Below are 23,589 nucleotides of genomic sequence, written 5' to 3' on the forward strand. Positions count from 1 at the left end.
TCGGCTCCGGTCTCCAGTGTGTTTTTCACCGGGACCTGAGGAGGAGGAGACCCAATCTCCGTCGAGGCTATCGAGGAGGCACTCAAGGCCTACCTCGGTAGCCTCGTCGAGATCTACGTACAGCCTATCGGATGCTGATCTGGACCGGATGATGAGAAGGTTCATCCAGGCCCAGATGCAGATGGGAGTGCTCTTGCCCCCCTGGGAGCTCGACCCGCTTTTTCGAGCCGCTTGCTCCTTCTCCCACCCGCTACCCGGGTTCGGAGCAGCTGGAGCCGAGCAGCCGGGCCGGGGTGGGTCGGCGCCGATAGTACTTGGTACCGGATCCGACCCTGCCCTCGAGTGCATCGGATCCGACCTCTCGGAGCCTGGATCCGAGCCTCGGATCCGGGGGGATCAGTGCTCCTTCGGCGCCGTCTGTGTCGCAGCGCACTGTCCCTTCGGATCCGAGCGCTTCGGCGCCGGCTCCGATCCACTCTTCGGATCCGAGGGGGAGCCGATTGTCAGATCCTTTGGTCGAGGTCGGCTCCCCTTCGGCGTTTGATGTAGTGGAGAGGGCCCTGTTGAGGGTCTCCGGACCCCCGGCACTTGTTTCGGCTCCGTCCCGCGCTCCCTCTGCACTGGGTCAGGCTTCCACCATCCGGCCCTTGGGACAGCCCGCTTCTATGCCCCAAGCTGTACCCCTGGAACAGGTTGCTGCTTGCGAGGAGTCCTCTGACAGCCCCCCAGAGGATGTTCCTCACAAGCATACGTGCAAAAGGAGGCACATTGACTCCCCCGAGTCTCTCACGGAAGACACGGATTTGGAGGAAGGGGAAGGCTCTCCACGGTCACCCCGAGGATGTCTCATTTGGAGACATCATGGAAATGCTCCGTATAAGGGGGGGGGTGGTCTGCCCCCAAGTCTTCCTCGGACGAGTCCGTGTTCTTGGAGGCATTTGAAGCAGGCCCGTCTACCTCTTGGGTGTCCCCTCCTGCCGACCCCCTGGTGGACCTCATTACCACCAGGGCGTGGAAGGAACTGGACACCGTGGAGCCAATCCCTAAGAGGCCCGACAGGATCCTCAGCCCACCGTCTGACCATGCCCATTGGAGTAAGGGGCCTCCGGTAGATGCCATGTTGACGGTGGCGGCCACCAAGAGGGAACTTGCTCAGGAGAGTCCCTCAGTCCATCCCCGGAGCAAGGAGTCTCGGATGATGGACCGCTTGGGGAAGCGGATGTTTAGTTCAGCGACCTTCTCGGTAAGGGCGCTGAACTACCTGGCACACGTTATTAGGATGCAGCGAGATCTCATTAAAGAATACGCTGCATCTCCCCAGAGTCCATGTCGGAGGAGGACAAAGTGCTGCACTCCACCCGCATGGCCACTCTTAGATCAGTTACCAATACCTCTATGCGGCTACTCTCCCATGCTACGGAAGGCGCCGCTAGAGCCGCAGGGGCAGGTCTAGTCACTAGACGTCAGGCCTGGCTCCGTCATTGCGATTTCTCTGAGCCCTTCAAAGCGTCATTTGCGAACGCCCCCTTTGATGGTTCTGCCCTCTTTGGCAAAACCGTTCGCGACACTTTGACCCAGAGCGAGAAGGACGGGAAGACGCTGTCTGCCGTCGGAATCCGCTTCTCTGCACCCCAGAGGCCCCATTCTAGGAACCAAAAGGGTCAGAAGAAGATGTGGTTCCGGAAGTCGCAGCAATCCCAGCCTGCTCCGGACAACCAGTCCTTCCATGGCGAGGAGGACAGGGAGGACGCCGCCCTAGAGGCAGAGGGGCTCCCAGGAACTTCGGGTCCAGAGAACCCTTCTCTGAACGGCCCGCGCAGCAACCCTGAGGGACGTTTTTCGGGGCACCTAGCGGCATGGGAGTCCATAACATCAGACCGCTGGGTTCTCCAGATCATATCCAGAGGATACCGCATCCCTTTTCGTCACTTACCAAAGTTGAAGTCCCTCCCAGATGTTCCACCCGGTCAACGGGAGGCCGCTTTGGCAGAAATTGGCCATCTGCTAAAGAAAAGAGCCATCCAGCCCGTCCCCCCAGACCAGATCGGATCAGGGTTCTACTCCAGGTTCTTTTTAGTGCCAAAAAAGACGGGGGATCTAAGACCAATTTTAGACCTTTCTCTCTTGAACCTGGCAGTCCCCAAGGAAAAATTCCAAATGGTCACTCTGCAATCTATTCTCCCCCTTCTGGGAGAAAATCACTGGATGTGTTCTATAGACCTCAAAGATGCGTACTACCACATCCTGATGGACAGGCGCTCCAGGAGGTTCCTCCGCTTCCGGCTGGGAGCCAGTCACTACCAGTTCCGGGTCCTTCCCTTTGGTCTCACCACAGCCCCCAGGGTGTTCACCAAAGTATTAGCAGTGGTAGCGGCCCACCTGAGGCTTCAGGGGGTGCAGGTCTTCCCCTATCTGGACGACTGGCTCCTTACCGCCCCAACAAGGCATCTACTACTATTGGTGCGAGACTCCTTTCTCCATCTTGCTCCCATTCTGGGCATTACAATAAATACAAAGAAATCCAACCTGGCGCCCACACAGCTCTTAGATTTTATAGGGGCTAGGTTAGACACAAGGAGTTTAAAAGCCTTCCTCACTGCGGACAGAGTTCAAAATCTGCAACTCCAGGTGCGGGCCATACTCCACTCAAGTTCTGTTCCGGCGGAGTTGGTCCTGAGGGCTCTAGGGTCCATGGCATCTGCTATAGCACTTCTTCCTCTTGCCAGGCTCAATATGCGCATCCTCCAGTGGACTCTCTTAGTACAATGGTCTTACCTTGCTCTCCCTATGCATCATCCCATTGCGATCAGCAAGGCTTGCAAGCGGTCCCTCCTGTGGTGGCTTCACTCCCCAGATCTCCACGGAGGCCGCCCATTTTGTGCTTCTCCCCCCTCTCGCCACGGTGACCACGGACGCCTCCCGCCTCGGGTGGGGGGGGGGCATTTTGCGGGCCGGACCGTCCAAGGCATGTGGAACTATTCAGAGACCTTACTGCATATCAACGTTCTACAGATGAGAGCAGTGCTCTTAGCGTTGCTAGCACTTCAGGACTTTCTTCCCTTGGGAACAATTGCGATTCAATCGGACAACATGTCAGTTGTCTGGTACATCAACAAGCAAGGGGGAACGAGGTCTTATCCTCTTTGTCGAGAAGCCATGAGAGTTTGGGAATGGGCAATCTCCACCAACCGCTTTCTAATAGCAACGCACATTCCGGGTCGGTCCAACATCCTGGCGGACAAGCTCAGTCGCACCATTCTGACTCCTTACGAGTGGTCTCTCAATTTTCAAGTAGCGGAATGCATATTCGCATGGTGGGGAACTCCTTCATGCGATCTTTTTCCTCTCCCTCAAACACCAAGTGCGACAGTTTTTTCGCTCTGATACCTCCTCCAGGAGGTTCTCCAAGAGACGCTCTGGTGCATGCTTGGCCATCCGGTCTTCTGTATGCTTATCCACCCTTGCCTCTGATGCTCCAAGTTCTTCAGAAAGCCTCTCGGGTGGGTTGCAGAATGATTCTCATTGCTCCGTTTTGGCCTCGACAGATCTGGTTCCCCTTCCTAAGGTCTCACTTGGTGAATCCTCCTTGGATTCTAGATCCCATTCCGGATCTGATATCTCATCCATCCTGCATATCTCCTCCGAACCTGGACAACCTGAAGCTGACCGCTTGGCTGCTCCAGTTCCACTCTTGATCAGGACTCGCGGTATTTCGTCCCCTGTTAAGGCGATCCTGGTGGCAGCTCATAAACCATCCACTAGGAAAGTCTACAGCAGCAAGTGGAAACGGTTTTCTTTGTGGGTGGAGCGGCAAGGCCTGAATCCCTTCACGGTTCCTCTCCCTTTAGTGCTTGATTTCTTAACCACTCTTTTAACGATGGTGCCAGCAGTTCCACAGTCAAAGTACAACTGGCGGCAATTTCACATTATCACATTGGTCATGACTCTAGTCCACTCATGTCAGCCAAGTTGTGTAAAATTTTCCTTAAAGGTACTTTCCTTCTCAGGCCCCCTGTAAAACAAGCAGTTCCTCCCTGGGACCTTTCCTTAGTTCTCCAGGCCTTGACCGCCCCCCCCCCTTCGAACCAGCGGCTACGGTGGATCTCAAATTCTTGTCTTTCAAGACGGCTTTTTTAGTAGCCATTACATCGGCCAAGAGAGTTTCAGAGCTCCAAGCATTATCAGCTAAACCTCCTTACTTGGTCTTTCATCCGGACCGTGTTTACCTCAGGACCAACCCGTCCTTTCTTCCAAAAGTAGCTTCTGAAGCAAACATTAATCAATCCATTAACCTCCGTTTTCTTTCCTAAATATGAAAACAAAGGTGAATACAAGCTTCAGTCCTTAGATGTTCACAGGCAACTTAGATTTTATCTAAACAGAACGGCTGGTCATAGGCAATCCGACCAGCTGTTCATTTCCTTTGCTAAATTTAATTTGGGCAAGCCAATTTCTAAAGTATCTGTCTCGCTGGATTTCACAGTGTATCTTATTGGCTTATCAAGCTTCAGGAAGGCCCGCACCGGAGGGTGTACACGCCCATTCAACCTGGTCAGTTTCTACCTCGGCAGCCTTTAAGGCTAGGATTCCTCTAGATGATATTTGTGCAGCAGCCACGTGGGCTTCATCTCATACTTTTATTTCCCACTACAAGTTGGATCTTGCATCTAGGGGTAGAGCATCCTTTGGCTCCGCGGTGCTCCGGAATATCCTTCCATGATGGCCGCCCAAGATTCAGGTAGCTGGGGACTCTGTCCCACAGGTTGCAGACAAATTAATCTCCTACTTCAGATTTAGAAGTTATGTACTCACCATAACGTTCCATCTGAGTAGGTGTATTCATTTGTCTGCAACCATCCCGCCCTCCTATCCCCCTGGCCTTTCAGTTTCCTGCATATTATGTGTTACCCTTTTCAGGGTTTTCTTGCTGTTGGCAAACTCGATCTGAGGTCATGAGGGTAGAGCAGGGTATTATGGGTGAGGGGAAGAGCTGAGAGCTTGGATCCATAGCTGGTAAACCATGCCGGTTCGGATCCGATATCGGATCCATAACCCACAGGTTGCAGACAAATGAATACACCTACTCAGATGGAACGTTATGGTGAGTACATAACTTCTAATTCCATTAATATACTTTCCCCATCATAGGACACAATGTATTCCCTTTGGTAATATATGAACCCTCTGTGCTTGACATTTGTCTCCTGCTAGGCTGCATACTTCCCATTTGCTATGATTTAAGCATGCTACTATGATCTTAGCCCTCAAATTTACCCTTCTACCTCGTAGAGTTACTGATGTTAGTTATAAATGCATACCTGTTTATGGGTACATACCATATCCCCATCCACATAAAACAAAGTTAATCCCTGTCCTTATTTAAGTAAAACATAACTCTCTGGATGGGAAACAGAACATTTACAGAGGATTGTCCTCTGTACTACTAATAGCTCCTGAATACTTTATCCCACGCATGACTCCTCAAATTATCTATGGTGTGATCCCAGTTATTCTCATTGGGGGTAGTATATAATTATCAACCATGGGATTGATAAGGCCAGTCTGTAACCAAATGGGATAGATTAAAAAGGGAAATTGGCTAGGCTTAAAATGGCCCACAAGGGCAGCTAGGTTAATGCTTACCTATGAACGTATAAGGCTATTTAAATCAAAAAACTAATCCTATACAAAGATTCCCTATCACTAACTATATAGGTTATAGTATATAAAGACCTTCTAAAGACCAGTGCTATGATTTTTAATGATAAGAAGTTTAGAGGTATGCTAGGCAACCTGAAAGATAACTAGCCTTGCTACTGATGTTTTCCTGATCAGGACTGTGGGATACAACCAACACAGTGGGGTTGAGAATTTATATAATGGTATCAAAGCAGGTTCTGTACAGACCTTGAATGACCAAATAAAAATTGTATTACTTATTGTCATGAGCCATATATTCCAGAATAACTTTGAAAATGACAGTTGAAAAACACTGAACCACTTATATATACACCAGTGTAGTACTGGGCCAGCATATACCACTAAGAATCTGGTACCTGGAATCCTGCATAATTATTGTCAGCTGATAATATCATACAGAAAATATGTGTGGATTCCTCACACCTGAATTTTTTCTATTCACTCTTTGGAATTGATATCATTTATATCTAAGTGGCAGAACCATACCGCATATAAACAAAATCTGGTGCAACACAGTCTTAGGTTTAACAGATTAACATAAACTAAAAGTGAGAAAGATTATCAAAACATATGACTGTATAAAAGAATTATTGTTATTACATGTTGAGGTGATTTGATACTCTATGGTGTAAAAAGTATCTTTATATGTCCAACTCAAAAATGTAATTATGTTCAAACACACTGTTTTTAACATGATCTTGCAATCTAATCTTGAATGTCGTACCTGTTTTGATTATATCTATCTGACCATTCTGACGTTTTGAAGCAGAGATACCCTCCCCCCTGCGATATAACTGTGCTTCCCATTAGAATGATTACCACAAGCATAAGTAACCCTGGTAGAGCCTACTTTTTAACTAGATTGAGTTTGGGAGACTTACAGTGGTTATGTGCAAGTATATCTAATACATAATCTGTCACTAAAACGTTTTTTTACAAAAAGTCTCAATATTTAATCAGTTTGATTAACTTATGGGAAAATAAATATTCCTCCATCACAAAATATTTTTTTCTGTTTATTACTTTGAATAAATACCTTTCAGTTTTTCTTACCCCCCCCCCCCCAAACCATAAAAGGGTCTTGGTCCTTGTCGTAGTAGCAACCTTAAATTAAAGATTTCATCACTTGTCCTTCATCTTAACCTGTATTCAAGAGCAGATTCACTGTTACTTTAATCTCTGTCTAAAAATCTGAGCATTTGCTACTGAGATAATGTAATCTTAGAATTTCCCCACATTGTAAAGAAGATACCAAACTGGGGGTGGAGGTCAGCTCTTTACATGCAAATCATTTGCGTCAGCTGTATGTTTCATATGTATATTAATTGTTTATTTTTTAAATAATGTCCCCTCTCAAGGAAATATCCAAAAATATTATTTCAGTAAAAATTCAGTCCAAAAATTCTGTTACAAGCTGTATCTTACTTTTACAAATGCAAATTAAATGAAAAATTAAATCTGTAGTATATAATAACATGCCTATCCATAAATCTATGTCCATACTCATTTTCAGATAATCCCATCACATAATTAGCATATACCTGGGCAAAATGAGCCTTCTTGGCTGTTGCTATTATTCACCAGAAAAATTGATATAATTTGGCTGATAATGTTCCCCATATTCACCACATGTACACACGTACTCCACAGATGTCAAACACTTGCTATGAGATTGCCAAAAGTGAAGGTAATTTGGGATGAACTGTTTAGCAGAAGGCTATTATCTTTGTGGATTATCAGTTCAGTTCCATCTTGGTACACCACCTTGCATGTAGTATTTTTTTTTGTCCCGTCCACATCCTCCATGGTACTGGCCCTGGACACCAATACCTGCCCATGCCAGGTCTACCAGCTATCTTCCTTGCCCCCCAGACTTAATCTAGTGGTGCTGGGGCCAGTCTTGGAACTAAGCATCAGGAAGCTTAGCATGTCTGTGCATCCATGGGGGGGGGGGGGCTTTTATATATGATCTACCCATGTTCTTCCCTTCTTTTGCAGACCTAGTAGTATGCCGGGGGGGCAGGCATGCAATGGAGACATGTGGCATATCACAGCAGCTCAGCCATGTCTCTAGCCTGTACACCTCTTTAGACACTCCTTCCCCATTCTCTATGTGGATTTGACACAGAAGATGCGCACAGGTCTGCCCACCCACCCTGTGGTGGTGATGCCCATCTCTCCCTGCTGGTTCTGTCAGTTGCCCGATCTACTAATTGAACCCAGGTCACCTAGATCATAGTCAAATCTTTATCCCTGTACTCCACTGGAGAGGCTTACCACCTTGCATGTAGTACTAATGTCTATAAAATATTCTCATATGTTCAGAAAATAGCTTGAGAAAACTCCAAATATGTGGAACAAGTTTACTAAGCTAATGGCCAGCCTACCCTCTCCAAAGCCAAAAACACAGTATCAGTAGGACCGGACGGTGTCCCAGGCTGCGTCCTACACAAGCTCAAAGACGAACTAACCCCTCACCTAAACACACTGTTCAAACTCAGCCTCTCCACAGGCTACATACCCATAGAGTGGCACACAGCAATGGTTATTCCGCTCCACAAAGGTGGAGCCACAACAGAACCCAGGAACTATCGTCCTATAAGCCTGACTAGATTGCTCTGCAAGGCTATGGAGCGCATCATCATGGAACTCATTAACAGAGACATTGGGAACCTCCAAACACTGGACCCTACCCAGTTTGGCTTTGTTAAGGGCAGATCATGCCTCCTAATCCTGGTGGACTTCTTTGAGACGGTTACCAAGGCTATAGACGAGGGAAAGGTGTTACGCACAGCCTACCTAGACCATGCAAAGGCCTTCGACACCGTTCCCCATTCTGGTATTATAGACAAGCTCACAAGCCTGAACATAAACCCCCCTATGTCACAATATGGGTTGCCAATTAGCTCACGGACAGAACCCACATGGTGAGAGTTGCGGGAGCTAGGTCTGACTCTAAAACGGTTACAAGTAGCGTTCCCCAGGGCTCAGTCCTAGGACCCCTCCTGTTCGGCATATACTTCTCAGAGGTACAGACAAGCACAGGAGGACTATGGCTGATCAAGTTCACAGACGACTGCAAACTAGGGGCTATAATTGACTCTCCGGCTGACACAGACATCCTGCAAAAGGTTCTCACTGAGACGGGTACCTGGTGTCAAAATCATGGCCTCAAGCTAAATGCCAAAAAATGCATAGTCATTCCCTTTGGAAAAAACAAAGTACCCACAAACTACCACATAGGTGGTAGTCCCCTAAATACGGAAATCGTAATAAGGGATCTGGGGACCCAAGTAGATGGTAATCTCTCCTTTGATGATCTCATTGCCAAAGTGGTTAGAAAATCCTTCTATGTGGCCCACCTAATCACAAAAGGGTTTGCATCCAGATCAAAAGAGGTCATTGTGCCCCTCTACTCATCACTCGTCAGACCCATCATAGAGTACAACACCCCATTTGGGATGTACCTTACAAGATACCTGCAACAGCTGGAAAAACCACAGAAGTACCTCACCAAGAGGATCACTGGCCTCAAACAGATGCCGTATGTAGCTCAACTGAAGAAACTCCAGCTGTACTCGGTTGCATACCGCCTGCCCAGAGGTGATCTCTGCCTGACATACAAGGCCATGTCCAACCCAGAATTGATGGACATCCTCCACCTAAAGAAAACATTATTTCCTCGAGCCACACGCTATAGGGATCTAAACCTCACCCCAACAATAAATAGGAAGTGCTGGAGGGATAGATTCCTGTCCCAGAGACTTCCCATGCTTTGGAACAAGATTCCAATCTACATTAGGCAGAGCTCCTTGCTAACACTCTTCAGGAGAAACCTTGATGAGTGGATGGGAAACAGGAAGTTTACCCCGGGGATCACTTCAGTGGCTCTGCTGGACAGAGGCACAGGGAACTAATCTAAGGGGGTGGCGAAAGCCAGCACATTTTGGCTAGGCGTATAAATGCCTTCGGGCAGATCTAGCTATGAACCTATAAGACACAAGAGGTGCTTAAGGGAATAGATAAAATGGGGTGTTTGATAGACTGACAATGGCTAGTAAACCTCCTCTTAATGGTTTTCCTTCCATACAAAGAGTTGCAAGTTATATATCCCTGACTGATTTGTTTAATAGTTCTGTAAATGTATTTGTTGTCCCATTTTTGTTGTGCTTAAGTGCAAATAAAATTTCAATAAAATGTTCTTGTTTAAGAAAACAGCATTTTTTTGGTACTAAGGCAGCTGGTGCAGAGGGCTAGGGCTGTGAGCTATAGTTCATGTAGAACAGGGTTTGATTACCTCTGACCTCATTTGCCTACTGTGTGGCCAACGGGGTACTTTGCTTTGTGAAGAAGAAGTAAGTCTTCGGACTGAAGCACGAAAAAATATCAGGAGTCAGCCAACCGTCACTTGCGAACTGCTTCCACCGCACGGCAAGAAAGACTGGAGAACATGGCGTCGGCTGGCAGCTTTGTACTCCTGGTGCTCTGACGTCAGGGAGCATGACTGAACATCCGACGCTGGACCCAGACTTTGGGATTCTGGCCGACCGAGGGCTGCCAGCTGGCAGGAAGAACCCTACAGTGATGACTACAATAGTGAAACACGAACATCAGGGTTTGATTACCTCAGACCTCATTTGCCTACTGTGTGGCCTTGAAAAGTTGCTTAACCAGACAGTGCTTAGGGGCATCTGGGACTTTGGGATAGGCTCCTCAGTGATTGCTTGGACTGCAAGTCTAGTAACTACACTTGTATCTATGAAATCAGAGTACCTAAAAAAAATAAGATATAGGGAGAACTTGCAGAAGTTTTAACTGAAATCCAGGTCCAGGCTCTGTTAGGTAGTGATCTAACAATTTAACCACTGAACCCCCATATTAGCCAAGCACCTGTTCTCAAGACACTTCTGCTTGTTTTGTAACACTTATGATTGTTATGCCAGTGTTATATTTCACAAGCCTCTTGCCAATGACATAATTTTTTATGTCTAATCATTGAATGTACTGGTGTTCCCAAGAGGATGCTAACATTTGTGTTATTCAAAACTGTACATTGTTATCTTACCCTTTAGATAATGACATTTTATAGAGCTTAATCAAATCGTATTCAGGTATTGTTGTCAGAGTAATATTTTTAAGACATGCTAATCAGGACTCTATCAAAATCAAATTACAAGTTTTCCTTAGCATCACGTGCTGATTTTACCAGGAGCTCATGAAGGCTTCTTTTTTTCTAAGTGGACAGCTTAGTGGAGAGTGCAGTAACTTCACTGAGGAGCTTTTTACTAATGACAAGACTGATGGTCATGCATGTTTCAGTTTCATCAGCTTTCCCTTTCCAGAAGAAGATAAGTCGTTTTAGAGAAGTATCTGGAAGTATTACCTGCTTGCCTTGTCTCAATTAGGAAAGTTTTTAGAATAATAAGTGTTGCATTATAATGCATTTTCTGAAGGATATGAAATCTGAAACTCTGATGTTTTTCTTATTTTTCTTTTGGTAATTTTGAATGCTGTGGCATTTTATTTTTTTTTATATAGTGCTGTGTAAAGCAGTTATCTCCTGCACAAAAATAAAGTCAGGGTGTTCCTATAGAACAGCATCACTACTGTGAACTTGTCTAGGGGTTCATGGAATGACACTTCATATCCAGTGATCATCATAAAAGGTAAAATTACAACTCAGGCACCTGATGAAGGGCTAGAAAGAACAAAATAAGTGACATAAGGGCTTCTTCTACATTTCAAGAAGGATGAGAATATAAACTGCCAGCTGGAGCCATAGTGTTAATGTAACTCAACAGCCATTCAAAATGCTTTTTTTTTTCTTATGTAACTTCTCATTATTTTGTTTGATTCTCGGCTGGAGTGCCTTCTGTGTGGAGTCTGTATGTCCTCCCCGCGGTCGAGTGGCGTTCAAAAGACATGCGTGAATGGGCGTGCCTTCGCTGTAGGTTGGGCGTCGGGCTGGTAACAAATGTTTTTTTCTTCTTATGTAACTTCTCATTATTTTGTTCGATTCTTGGCTGGAGTGCCTTCTGTGTGGAGTCTGCATGTCCTCCCCCCGGTCGAGAAGCATTCAAAAGACATGAGTGAATGGGCGTGCCTTCGCTGAAGGTTGGGCGTCGGGCTGGTAACAAATGTTTTTTTTTTTTTCTTATGTAACTTCTCATTATTTTGTTCGATTCTCGGCTGGAGTGCCTTCTGTGTGGAGTCTGCATGTCCTCCCCCCGGTCGAGAGGCATTCAAAAGACATGCGTGAATGGGCGTGCCTTCGCTGAAGGTTGGGCGTCGGGCTGGCAACTCGGCACCATAAAAATCTACTGCCAATCATTAGCAGACCGGAGTTCCACTGTGGCAACCCCTAACTGGGAAAATCCAAAAAGACAAACAACCAATCCTAGAGTCAACACCTGCAAATAAAAGTAATGTATGCTAATGTTTCAAACTGCTGTAAGCATGCTCATTGGTGTATGATGTTCAGCATGTCAAAGTGCATTCCCAAAGTAATTACAGAAACAGTACATCTGTGTCATATTCCCTCATGCCCACCCTCCTAATTTGAGTTTTGTAGTAAGAGGTACAGTCAGACGTTATATGTTTTCATTGTGGGTACTTTTTGACTAATTTCATCAAGGACATGTAGAAGACTTTACTTGTGCAATGGCAAAAAAGATTTCAAAGTTCATTTTCAAGGTTGTTGAGCAAAATGTCCTCTCAAAGCATTGGCAAACATATTTTCACAGGCTAAGCCAACACATAGGTCAGGAAAGGCTTTAGACTCAAATAGGATACTTAGTAATAGGTCAGGAAAGGCTTTAGACTCAAATAGGATACTCAGTAATTGAGATATTGCGATTTGATTTTCATGTAAAATTATTAAAGTTAGCCATATTAATATTTTATAACGTAAACCTGGAGGTGTTTTTTATGTGGCATGCCATGGTGTCTAATGCAAGCATATGTAATGCTCAGAACTTATATTTAACAGTCAGGTCTGAGGACCTCCATTTTTATATATTTATTTTGTTTAACAATAAATTGTGCATAATTATAGTTATATGAATATCTTGGCCAAATATATCATAGACATTCATTTTAAATCATTCTAGAACAGCATTTCACATGCCTAATAAGCACATGGGTCGAGGAATGGCTGCTAGCCATACCTCTAAACTATACTGAATGCCTCAGTATTTACCGGTTTTGAGGGAATAATAATGGGGTGCAACGAATTCCCAAGTGGCCCCTTCAGTTCCTGATTTTTTTGTCTTTTGGGGGGATACAACTTTGCTGACATCATCAAAATGCAGAGGGAAGCCGCAGACTGCCTGTATTGGACAACTCCATCGGCAGAGAGACTCGTCAGACTTGGACTGGTCCAGACATAATTTTTGGATTAATACCAGCAGCAGCCAGCAGAGTGGAGCTGTGTGTGACTGCGCATGTCGTCGTCATTACAAATGAAAGTTCTATCCATCCACCCATGTGTGCAGCAGGTCAGGATGAGAAAATTCATAACCTTGACCAGGTAAGTAAAAACTGAAAAAGAAATTTAAAAAAAAAAAGGCAGAGTATTCATAACAGAAAATGCAGCAAAGGAATTGGAAACAATTCTGTAATCTGCTGCAGCCTGCACACTTCTGAAGTTTGTTCTTTTATTTTTAAAAGTAGTACTGTTAGTGGGAAGCTGCGCAGCTTTTTTCTGTGTGTGTGTGTGCGTGTCTGCGTGTGCACGTGTGTGTGTGTGTGTGTGTGTGTGTGTGTGTGTGTGTGTGTGTGTGTGAGAGAGAGAGATAGATTTTTGTCTCATATTTTGGGTCTTTTGTTCCTCATAAAAATTTGTGGTTTTCTTGATTGCTATGGCAATTTACTAAATGACAGCCATTTGCATTTCAGACTACATATCCTTCAGAAAATGCATGGTTTTCAGGATAGTCTTGCACAGACTGAGACTGCACCCAGAACATTTTCATCACATTATTTTTCTTTTAAATATAAATTTTCCTTAGTACAAATCAATTTGCTTGTTCTCTGTATTTCCTTAAACTGCAAATGACAACCTGGAAAGAGTTTTATAAGTATGCAGTTTGTTGTAGTACTTGGAGAAAATGAAGCCGCTTGCATTGCTCAGGTTCTGCAAACATTTGTGTACATGCTGGGGGTGTAACAGTGCAGAACTGCTGTAATAATAATATTAATAGTATTTGATAGCTACTCTACTGTATGACCCATGCAAGAGGAGACTCCTTTGTAGAACTTGGGGGTGAGGCATTGTTTTTTTATATATCCAAATGTATACAACAATATTGAATTGCACATTTTAGGATCAGTCAAAATTTAAGATAGACTTGCTTCTTCAAGGGCAGCAGTACTTGAGTCTTTGGATGGGTTTTCCGCTGGGGTGACTTTAGCACAGAGTTAGAATACCTTAACAGTGCCTTAATGGGTTTTGGCTGGAATGTTCTCCTTTCCTTCTATATCCTTGAGACATGCCGATAGGTTGAAACAGACAGAGACAGGGAGGGAGAAAGAGTGAAATATCCCATTTATTTTTAATTTCCTGCTCAGTAAGTTGCTGTTATGCAAATAATTTAAAACAGTCACTGGAAATGTGATCCTTGGTACTGTCAGTATCTGCCTGATATCTGTAACACAGGGAAAGAATTGAGTTATGACATTTATGTTAACCTAAAAGGAGTTGACAGTGGAGTTTTCTGATGTCAAGAAGCATTTATTCCTTGTGGTGTGTGTGTGTGTGTGTGTGTGTGTGTGTGTGTGTGTGTGTGTGTGTGTGTGTGTGTGTGTGTGTGTGTGTGTGTGTGTGTGTGTGTAGCCGGGAGTCCCTTGTTGTGCTTTGGGGAAAAGAATAATTGTTGTGTGCCAAGTAAAACCACATTGGCCAAGATGGAAAAGAGTGTGTTAATGCAGTTTATTCAAGCACAAAGTTCACGCTGTATAGTCATCAGTAACTTGCAATATTTTGCTTGTATCAATGCTATCTTTATCAAGTTTTAGGTCTTGTATACCAGTTACAGATTTCCAAGCTGGGGGAGAGCCATTGAGACTATATGTGGAACATAACAGTTGTACATATGGAGTTGATAGATGTTGCTAGTTTTCCTTTACTGGTTAAGCTAATTCAGGATCCATGGTATTGTTAGGATGTGTAGTAGCTGGTTTGTGTTCTAACACTGAAAAGGGAAATTTGACAGACAAGGGCTGTTCAGATGAAATTGTCATGTTTAAGATCAGACTGCAGAGACTGTGAGCAGATTATACAGACCAACAGTGGGGACTAAAACGTACAACTGCTGGAGAGAACAGCAGCGCATTCTCTGTACGTAGCCTTATTTTATGAATTATAACTGTCAGAGAGAAAATGTTTGGGTGCCTACATTATAAATCCCCTTTTTATTTGCTTATGGTGAGAGAGTAAAATTGGATTCTGGCTTTTACAGGGTTACTTAGATTGATTTGTTCAGTTTCTTGGGCACATTGTATCACTTAGTGAGTTAAGTGCCACAATGTAGTTGTATTACTTTGTTCTCTTATGCATGTTCTTATTTACCTGCAATTTTAACAGTTATATTTCTGTAGGTCCACTGAGTAGCCTCTGGAAGAATTAATTATCAATTAAGTACTCACAGAAAAAAAAAATATGCAGCCAATAAAGAATTATTAATAATTACGCCCTCGAAAAGCACTCACACACACACACACACACACACACACACACACACACACACACACACACACACACACACACACACACAGAGCAAAAAGGCTACCTGTTCCTGATTTAAGGCATATTTTGAGAACTACAGATGACACTATTTACAATGTTGAGTATTAAAGTTAGGCCTAACTTCAGAGAGTTTATAACCATCAGTTTTGAGAACAAAAGTTTAAGGATGTTTGCAATTCAAGGTAGAAGACGTGAGGCCATAACTATCTGAGAGGACTGTACTAAATGACAAACAGAAGTGTGTAGCTAGGGCAGCGCAGGAAAAGGAGATGACTGCCCTAATTGCAAAGTGTTAGGGGGTCAAAGAGGAGGTATTAAAATATTGCTACTCAGAAATGAGTACTGACACTACATTTGCAGTCAAGGCTGGAATCTGCTCATTCTACAGTTTCAGCAGAAGACATGACTTGGAGGGAGGACCGTTTTTTTTATCCTTAGCTTGGAGTTGACAGGGGCTCTCCTGGTAGGAGGACTCACTGTACCAGGTACCAGATAAGGTAACTATAAGTTCAGCCAGTATGATATTTATTAAGTAATATTTCCAGTTTTTAAACAAGAAAGGTAAAAAAAATACTTTAGGATGATATGTCTGCTCCTGTGATTTACTTAGGGAAGTTTGTCACATGATTTAAATACTTTTTCAGTGAATTGTCCTTAGATCACACTGATAAGAAACTGGTTTGTGCATCCTATGAGGGTTGTGCAGATGTAAATTGCCTATGCTTTAGTGTGCTGTAGTTTTTGGACTTGGTTTTTTACATATGTTGGATGTAAAATTGTTTCTCTGCCGATACCGCTCACTTATTAGTGTTACAAATCTGAATAAAGCCAAAAACAATGGAGGGGGGGCAAAATCCCAGAATCAGGGATAGATGTTAAATATTGTTCTTACAAACTTAGAAAGTTACTAGAATAACATGCTTTGTATTAACATCAGCAAGCATTTTCTAAAATATATAGAGTATTAAACTCAAATATTTATCATTATTTAGTGACTTCAGTCCTCAAGGATTTTTTTTAGATGGTTACTAGGCTTGCAGTCCAGGGGATGATTATGGATTGATTATGCATACAGACATTTAAGAGGGGATTGTGTTTAGGTATATAGGGCATTTAGAGACAACTACCTCTGGGAATGTTTGGGGTTATCAAAAAGTAGCAGAGAATCTTCAGAAAACTTGTACAGAATATTCTATAGGAATGAGAAGTGTACTAATTGGTTCTCTGAGAAAATAGTTGATAAATGGAATAGACCATCAAATTACATTAAAACAAGCACTAGTTTAGATATTTTTAAGAACAGCCTGGACTCTAATTATGGGCGTAACTGTTCTGACATATTGGCACGCTAGAAGGGCATTAATGCCCACGTGGCATGCCTGAATGTTTTGTAGTTATGATCAAGTTTCACAGAGATGTGTTGCAGACATGAGCAAGGTTTGTGCTGTTTATTGGAGATGCACTACAGAGTAAAGAGGCATGACTATACAAATAGTGACAAGTGCAGATTTTGACTTTACTACAGAACGTAACTTATACTTCAGAATTATAGAACAACATTTTCCAGTTAGGGTCAGTGTGTGTTTCTGTCAGTCAGTTTCAGCTTGCTGTGTGGTGGACTTTCTGTAATATGCTAATAATTATAGATGTTATTTTGACTGCTTACCTGAAACTTTTTGGAAGTAGGTCAACTGCTTTCCAGTTCCATCAACTCGTACTAACACACTGATCAACTGCCTTTAAACTTTTATTTGATTACTTGCAGTCGTTTTTATTCCTGTATTAATCACCTAGTGCTTAATTCTTAATTGGGGACTTTAACATGAATCTAGTGTTTTGTTGGTGCTAACCTTTGCTGCTGGTACTGGTCCATAAAAAAATTTAAGCAATCTCCGTGGTATCCCCGAAGTCGCAAACATCCCACTAAACAAGTATAGTGGGTCCAAAAACAAAACAGTGTTAAGAAATGTTTCTGTATGGAAGATTTTTCAGGCCATATATCTCTAATTAATCACTGTATATTAATCAGATCAGACAATTGTAGTAGAAGTATCAAGCAACTCATCTTAAGTCAAACAAATAATACAAAATATATATTTTGAAATATTGTACAGAATTACGAAGTATTCAAAAGTAATCCAAGCAAGGCAGGCAGTCTGTTCCCAGTCGAAAATCCTTTATTAAGTCCACAGACAAGCGATCCAAGTAAAACAAAAACAACAGAGCAATAGTTTCCTCACACGCTTTCTAAATATATGTATACTTTTTATCAGCTTTGTTTTACAGCACAATAAACCACTCCCTTGCCTGATACACAGAGAAATTTCTTACACTGTTTTGGACTATAAAAAATTAAGACCATGAATGAGATGTGGTATGAATAGTGCTGATTTAGAAGAACAAAGTGCTGCATTTGCTAACGATGTTAATATAAATAAAATACTTTTGTTCTGGTCATATAATTTCATTGGAGTAGGTGGGGTTATATAATTATGTATGCAAATTTTATATTAATCAGTGTACACATTTTTGGTCAGTTGTACCTACTTTTCATGGGGCTTTTTCCAGATATTTGATGATTCCAGGTTGAGAAGTATGCTGCTAACTGAAATATAGTGGTGAGAAAGTGTTTTTTGTTTTATCCTGTGAATATGTGCTCTGGTGGTAACTTGACCCAGAAGGAGTTTGCATGTTAGTTCATGAGGTTCAGTGACAGATAATGTCAGAAAACTTCACATTGCATACTGATGCATAACTGTCACTGCTTTGCTGATATTTGGACTCGTTTAGCAATAAACATAATTTGTATGCATATTTGCATATTTTATGCAAGTATCTTGGACAGTATACACTTAGTAGCATTGTAAAATAGCTTTTCACAGGACAACTCAACACACAGGTCAGGAATATCTGCTGACCCAAATTCCTTGATCAGAAAATGAAAAAAATGTGATTTAATTGAATGCCGTATTATGAATGTGTGCCATATTACTATTTCTGTTAACTTGATCTAAATAGAGTATATATGGTGCTTCATGGGATCAAATGAAAGCTTTTATAATGCTGCAAAAGTTGTAACCTGCTGTCTACCTACAACAAGCCTACAGATCTTTATACTTGTTTAGTAACAACATTTGCATATATGCATAAATATCATATTTCTGCAAATATTGCCAGCATTGTCCACTTAGGTGCATTATGGAATACAAATTTCACATGCGCTTCTCAGACAAATGAGGTACTCAGTACTAGTGAAAATTAGTTATATTTCAAAAATATGATTCATTTATGCCAAATACTAATAATTATGTTAACCTGAAACAGAAGGTGTATATATGATGTCAAATGAAAGCATACTCAAGGCTGAAAAACTTTGCGCTGATAGCTGGAGTCTAACTAGCATTAATTTGCAGATATTTAAATTTATTTTGCCTTTAAGTATGCAAATTTGCATCAAATCATAATTGCGCAGATGTCTCAAAAGTGGAGTGACATCCAAAAGACTGCTTTGCAGCTACTGAAGCTCACATCCGTGTGAACAAAAGACACTCTAATAATTGGGGTATATCTGGTGTGGTTACAGAAATATTAATAGTTTGTTATTATACCAGTAGTATTTGTATATTGTCTAAATTACTTGTTAAATATAAAATCAGCATATTAATAGCACCATTGTGAAGAGGTATGTGCGCTGAAGAAATTTTGCATCCTAACTTTTTGTTACTTTGATCATTTTTGAGATCTATACTTTTGCTTACAGGTCAATTGTAAAACTACATTCTCAGGAATTTGGCTTAGTTAAATGCTGTCTTGCCAAGAAATCTGCATGTGCCAGGAGGTGTGAAATTACTCTTAGGATAGCTGTTAATAAGTTAAATGGCCTTTTCTCCAAAATGCTGGTTGGCATTCTTTTAAGCCTGTCAATTTCATCAATTTCAGGACTGTTTTCTGTACTGAAAAGGTATGCTGTCCATAAAAATATAGTCTTAGGTGGGTGTAGAGAACAGCACTTGGATGCTAGAAAAGTTGGGTGGTGGGTAATCTACATTCTGATAGTTGGTACATGGTTCCAAAATCCTGTCTATGTGCCTGTATGTCCATATGTTTGATGAGTGACTTGTAACATGTTTGGTAGTTTTCAGTGAATTATAGAAATTAGCGGTTCTGCGGCTACATCCATTTGGCTTACCTTTGACTCTTCTGAGAAAAGGTCTGTTGGGAAAAAAAAATTCTTCAGTGAAAAAATTACCAATGATGGAGTTCAAGATGGTAGTTTAGTAGTCTTCAGCTGATATCTGTTTCAATATAAAGCACTGTGCAGCTTGCTTGCCATTCTACAAATTGAAGTATATTTGAATGTATCTAGCTCAGTGGTGATGGGTACTGTCAGATAAAATGTCCAGTCGAGTTTCTTTGTCCTGATTCTGATGGCCATGACTTTGCTTATTGCAGGTCAGTGGCACTGGATTTATATATTATGAGAGGGAGCCTAACTGATTGTTTTACTGCGTGTGTAATTATATTTTGAGAAAGTTAAGCTGTAACAAGTTTATTCATAGTAAGCATTACATAATGATTCTAGATTAAATTATTTTATGTCCTAAGACGCATTGCATTCCAGTTTATTTATATTTTGGGTTGTAATTAGGAGCTAAGATGTTATATCTCTGCTTTAAGTTATGTGTAGTCTCTTCCTGGTGTGATTGCAAAAAATGCTGCCATCCACCTACCTGTTAAAAATAAATATAATGGAAAATGATGCGCCCTTATCTAATGAAAAAAGTGAGAGATGGTTCTGTATTATTCATTATGAACATATTTCGTTGTAGACGCAGCACTTAATACTTGAATGACTTTTACCACAGAAGAATAAAATGCAATCTTTATACAAAAAAATCACTTGGTATTACAGTGGGACTCCTGTAGAGCAACATAAATTGTCAGTCAAAATAACACACTAAGTTGATAATGGCATTTGTATAGCCTAAGGTGCTTTTACTTTCACTACATTGGGATTCACAAAGTAGGTTCAGTTTTGCATTGCTTAGATTTATCACATCCTGTTTGTGATCTCTCACATTCCCCCATTCCAGTTTATAGGTGAAATTCAGCAGGATATACTGTAGGTGTGAGTAGAGGCAGTTGTGCTATGTGGGTAACTGGACTGTAGCACTAGCTGTGCACCATCCCACATAAACAAAAATGTGGTGAGATAACTTGGTATACTGCTTCCAGATGGCAAACTCAAAAGCATCCCATTCAATAAGCAGTTATGTTAACATAGTACATGCATATTTAGTGCATGCAGATTATATATGCTTTCATATCAACCGCTGTGGAATAATAGCTTTCGTAGAGTTTCTTCAGTACCATAGCACAAAGTCCATACCTATATGCTGCTAACTCACACTTTTGTTATTCCATTGCATATTTTATAACCACTGTCTGTTGATCCACACTTTGGGATCTTGTTAGAATACATGACAAGCTTATTTGTTAAAGTTTGAAAGACCCATTCCTTTGTATTTCTTAGTGATTCTCAGACCTGTGCTTATTACTGCACGACATTTAATAACCTTATACTCAGTCTTTTGACCATCATGCCTTAAAATCTACATGAAACAGTTATAGCAACTTGCACTCAGTAATCCACTGGACCAATATCTTAGGAACTGACCATAGTACTTCAGACATACAACAGCTTTGAAATGGTCATACTATCAACAAGTGACTGGCGCAATATTTTGCGTAACACCATGCACAGTCAGTAAATGGAATGAGTGAGTGAGACCATGAATACAAATGGGTACACTTCACTGGCAGCTCTGGAAATGTTCAGTAAACTTCTCTAGTCACGGATGTTCTTAGAATGCAGTGACTGGCTCTAGACTGATAGGCATTGATATATATATTTGTGGTTGTAATTATAATTATGTATGGATGGTGATGGTGTCATATGATTAACTGGAAATGGATGAGACTACATCAAGACACAAAAGTCGCAATGCATAAAGAGGTGGGAGGGGGGTTGTTAACCTCTAGTGCATGCAGTCTGTATAATGATGAAATATACATTATCTCTGCCTTGGTTGGCACACTATTATTACAATACATGTATACATATTCAGAGAGCTGCTGCTGGCTATATTCTGCCCATATACTTAAAAGGCTGCCATGTGCATTGCATTTTGCTATGTTGATGTTTCCCCGTACACCAGGGAACTCAGTAAATTTCAAGTACAGAGCAGGCGTTAAGTCCGTCCATGAGACTGAAAGTCTGTAGCAATGAAATGATGTATAAATCTTACTGTTGTTATGACTCAAAGAATGGTAAATATCTTTCTTTTAATTCTTTCAGATTCTGTGACATCATCCTATGTGCCTGTAAAACCCTTTAAAGAAGACTGTGACAATGTTACTGTTGAAATAGAAGAATTTGTTCCAGAAGCTGCCAAATGCTCTTACCCATACACCGTATACAAAAACCATCTGTATGTTTACCCAATGAATTTAAAATACGATGGCCAAAAGGCATTTGCCAAGGTAAGTTTTTAGTGGCTTACAAGACAAACTGAAATTTTCATTAAAAGTATTACTATGATGTAATTCTTACTGTTTTTTTTTTTTTTATAGGCAAGAAACATTGCAGTTTGTGTTGAATTTAAGGACTCTGATTTAGAAAATGCCTGTCCATTAAAGGTACGTATGTTGGGGAATTGACTTGTAAGTACTTCAGCAGCATACCTCTCTCTAGAATTCCAAAGAAAGCCAAAAATAATGGGGGAACAAAGGCTGAAAATCTGCACAAATTTTTAAATATTACTAATTTACTTTAAAAATTGAATAGAACAAGAGGTCTTCCATCAACATGCATTTTCTGCATGATGAGAAGTAAGAAAAGTACAGTTGTGTAAAATCTTACCATAACGGTAAATATCCTTGCCTTCACCACTGCAGTATTCGTTATGAATGGAATTCCCTGCCATGAAGCCCTCCGTCTGTCCAGTTTACAAAAGTCTACCATTGCTTTAAGGTATGCTGAACATCGCCTGCGCACTCCTTGTATAAGGTAGGACATAAAGGTGACGTTTAGATGTGCCATCCTTAGAACAGATTGCCCCAGTAGGAACAGCAGTCTAAGGAAAACCAAGGAGAGTCTGCGCACCCAGGAAGGGAAAAAGACCAGGGGGGATGGAGGGAGGGAGTGAATACTCAAGTGGTGAAGGCAAGGACATCTACTGTTATGGTAAGATTTTATACAACTGTACTATGTCCTTGCATTCACCGCTGCAGTATTCCTTACTAATAAGAGAGTGAAAAAGCTCAAGAAGAAACCAGGGAGGAGGAAGCAGCAGACCCCTCCAAGATGCCATGAAGAATGGCAGCAGGAAAACCAACTCTGACTCTGGAGATACCATCCAACTGGTAATGTTTGGTAAAGGGATGCACAGAGGTCCAGGTAGCAGCTTCAAGCGTAGAATTAGCATCTAAGCATCTGAAAACAGCTACAGAAGAAGCCACAGCTCTAGTGGAATGAGCCTTAACAGAAGATGGAAGGCTCTTGCCATGAAAAGTGTAACAAAAGGAAATAGCCTTTGAAATCCAAGTGGAAATAGTTTGGTTGGAAACAGCCAACCCTAAAGACCTAGGATGAAAGGAAACAAATAACTGGTCAGGCTTTCTGATAGCTTTAGTTTTATCCAAATAAAATCTGAGCTGTTTATGCACATCTAAAGTATGCGGCACCCTCTCACTGTCAGATTGCGGAGAGTGAAAAAAAGTAGGCAAATTAATACACTGATTAAGGGACAACTCATTAACCACCTTGGGCATGAAAGAAGTATTAGTACGCAAGGACACCCCGTCCTCATGAAATATCTAAAAAGGTGAACAAGCCATAAGGGCTTGTAACTCAGGCACCCATCTGGCAGAAGTAAGACCTAACCTGCAAGAAAGCTGAAACAGCAGGCTCAAAAGGAGCCTGAGTCAATTTTTCCAGAACAAAATTAAGATCCCAGGGAGGAAGAACAGGTTTTCTGGGAGGTCAAATATTAAGGACACCATTAAGAAATTGCTTAGCTTCAAATCTAGAAGCTAATGGGGGAGTTAAAGGCAGACAAGCAGAAAGAGCTGATAAGTGGGCC

At 42.0% G+C, this 23,589-nt stretch overlaps 1 protein-coding gene across 1 annotated transcript in view; it reads left to right on the forward strand.

Annotated features, from left to right (window-relative positions):
- The window catches only part of DOCK11 (dedicator of cytokinesis 11), a 1,858,863-nt gene that overhangs the window by 546,906 nt on the left and 1,288,368 nt on the right, over positions 1–23,589 (forward strand). Inside the window, exons 17-18 of the mRNA XM_044057487.1 lie at positions 21,804–21,988; positions 22,079–22,144. Coding sequence (XP_043913422.1) covers positions 21,804–21,988; positions 22,079–22,144 — 251 coding nt within the window. The remainder of the gene's footprint in view (positions 1–21,803; positions 21,989–22,078; positions 22,145–23,589) is intronic.

The sequence above is a fragment of the Protopterus annectens genome, chromosome 15.part0 (assembly GCF_019279795.1).
Source record: "Protopterus annectens isolate FY-2018-M chromosome 15.part0, PAN1.0, whole genome shotgun sequence".
Lineage (NCBI taxonomy): Eukaryota > Metazoa > Chordata > Ceratodontiformes > Protopteridae > Protopterus > Protopterus annectens.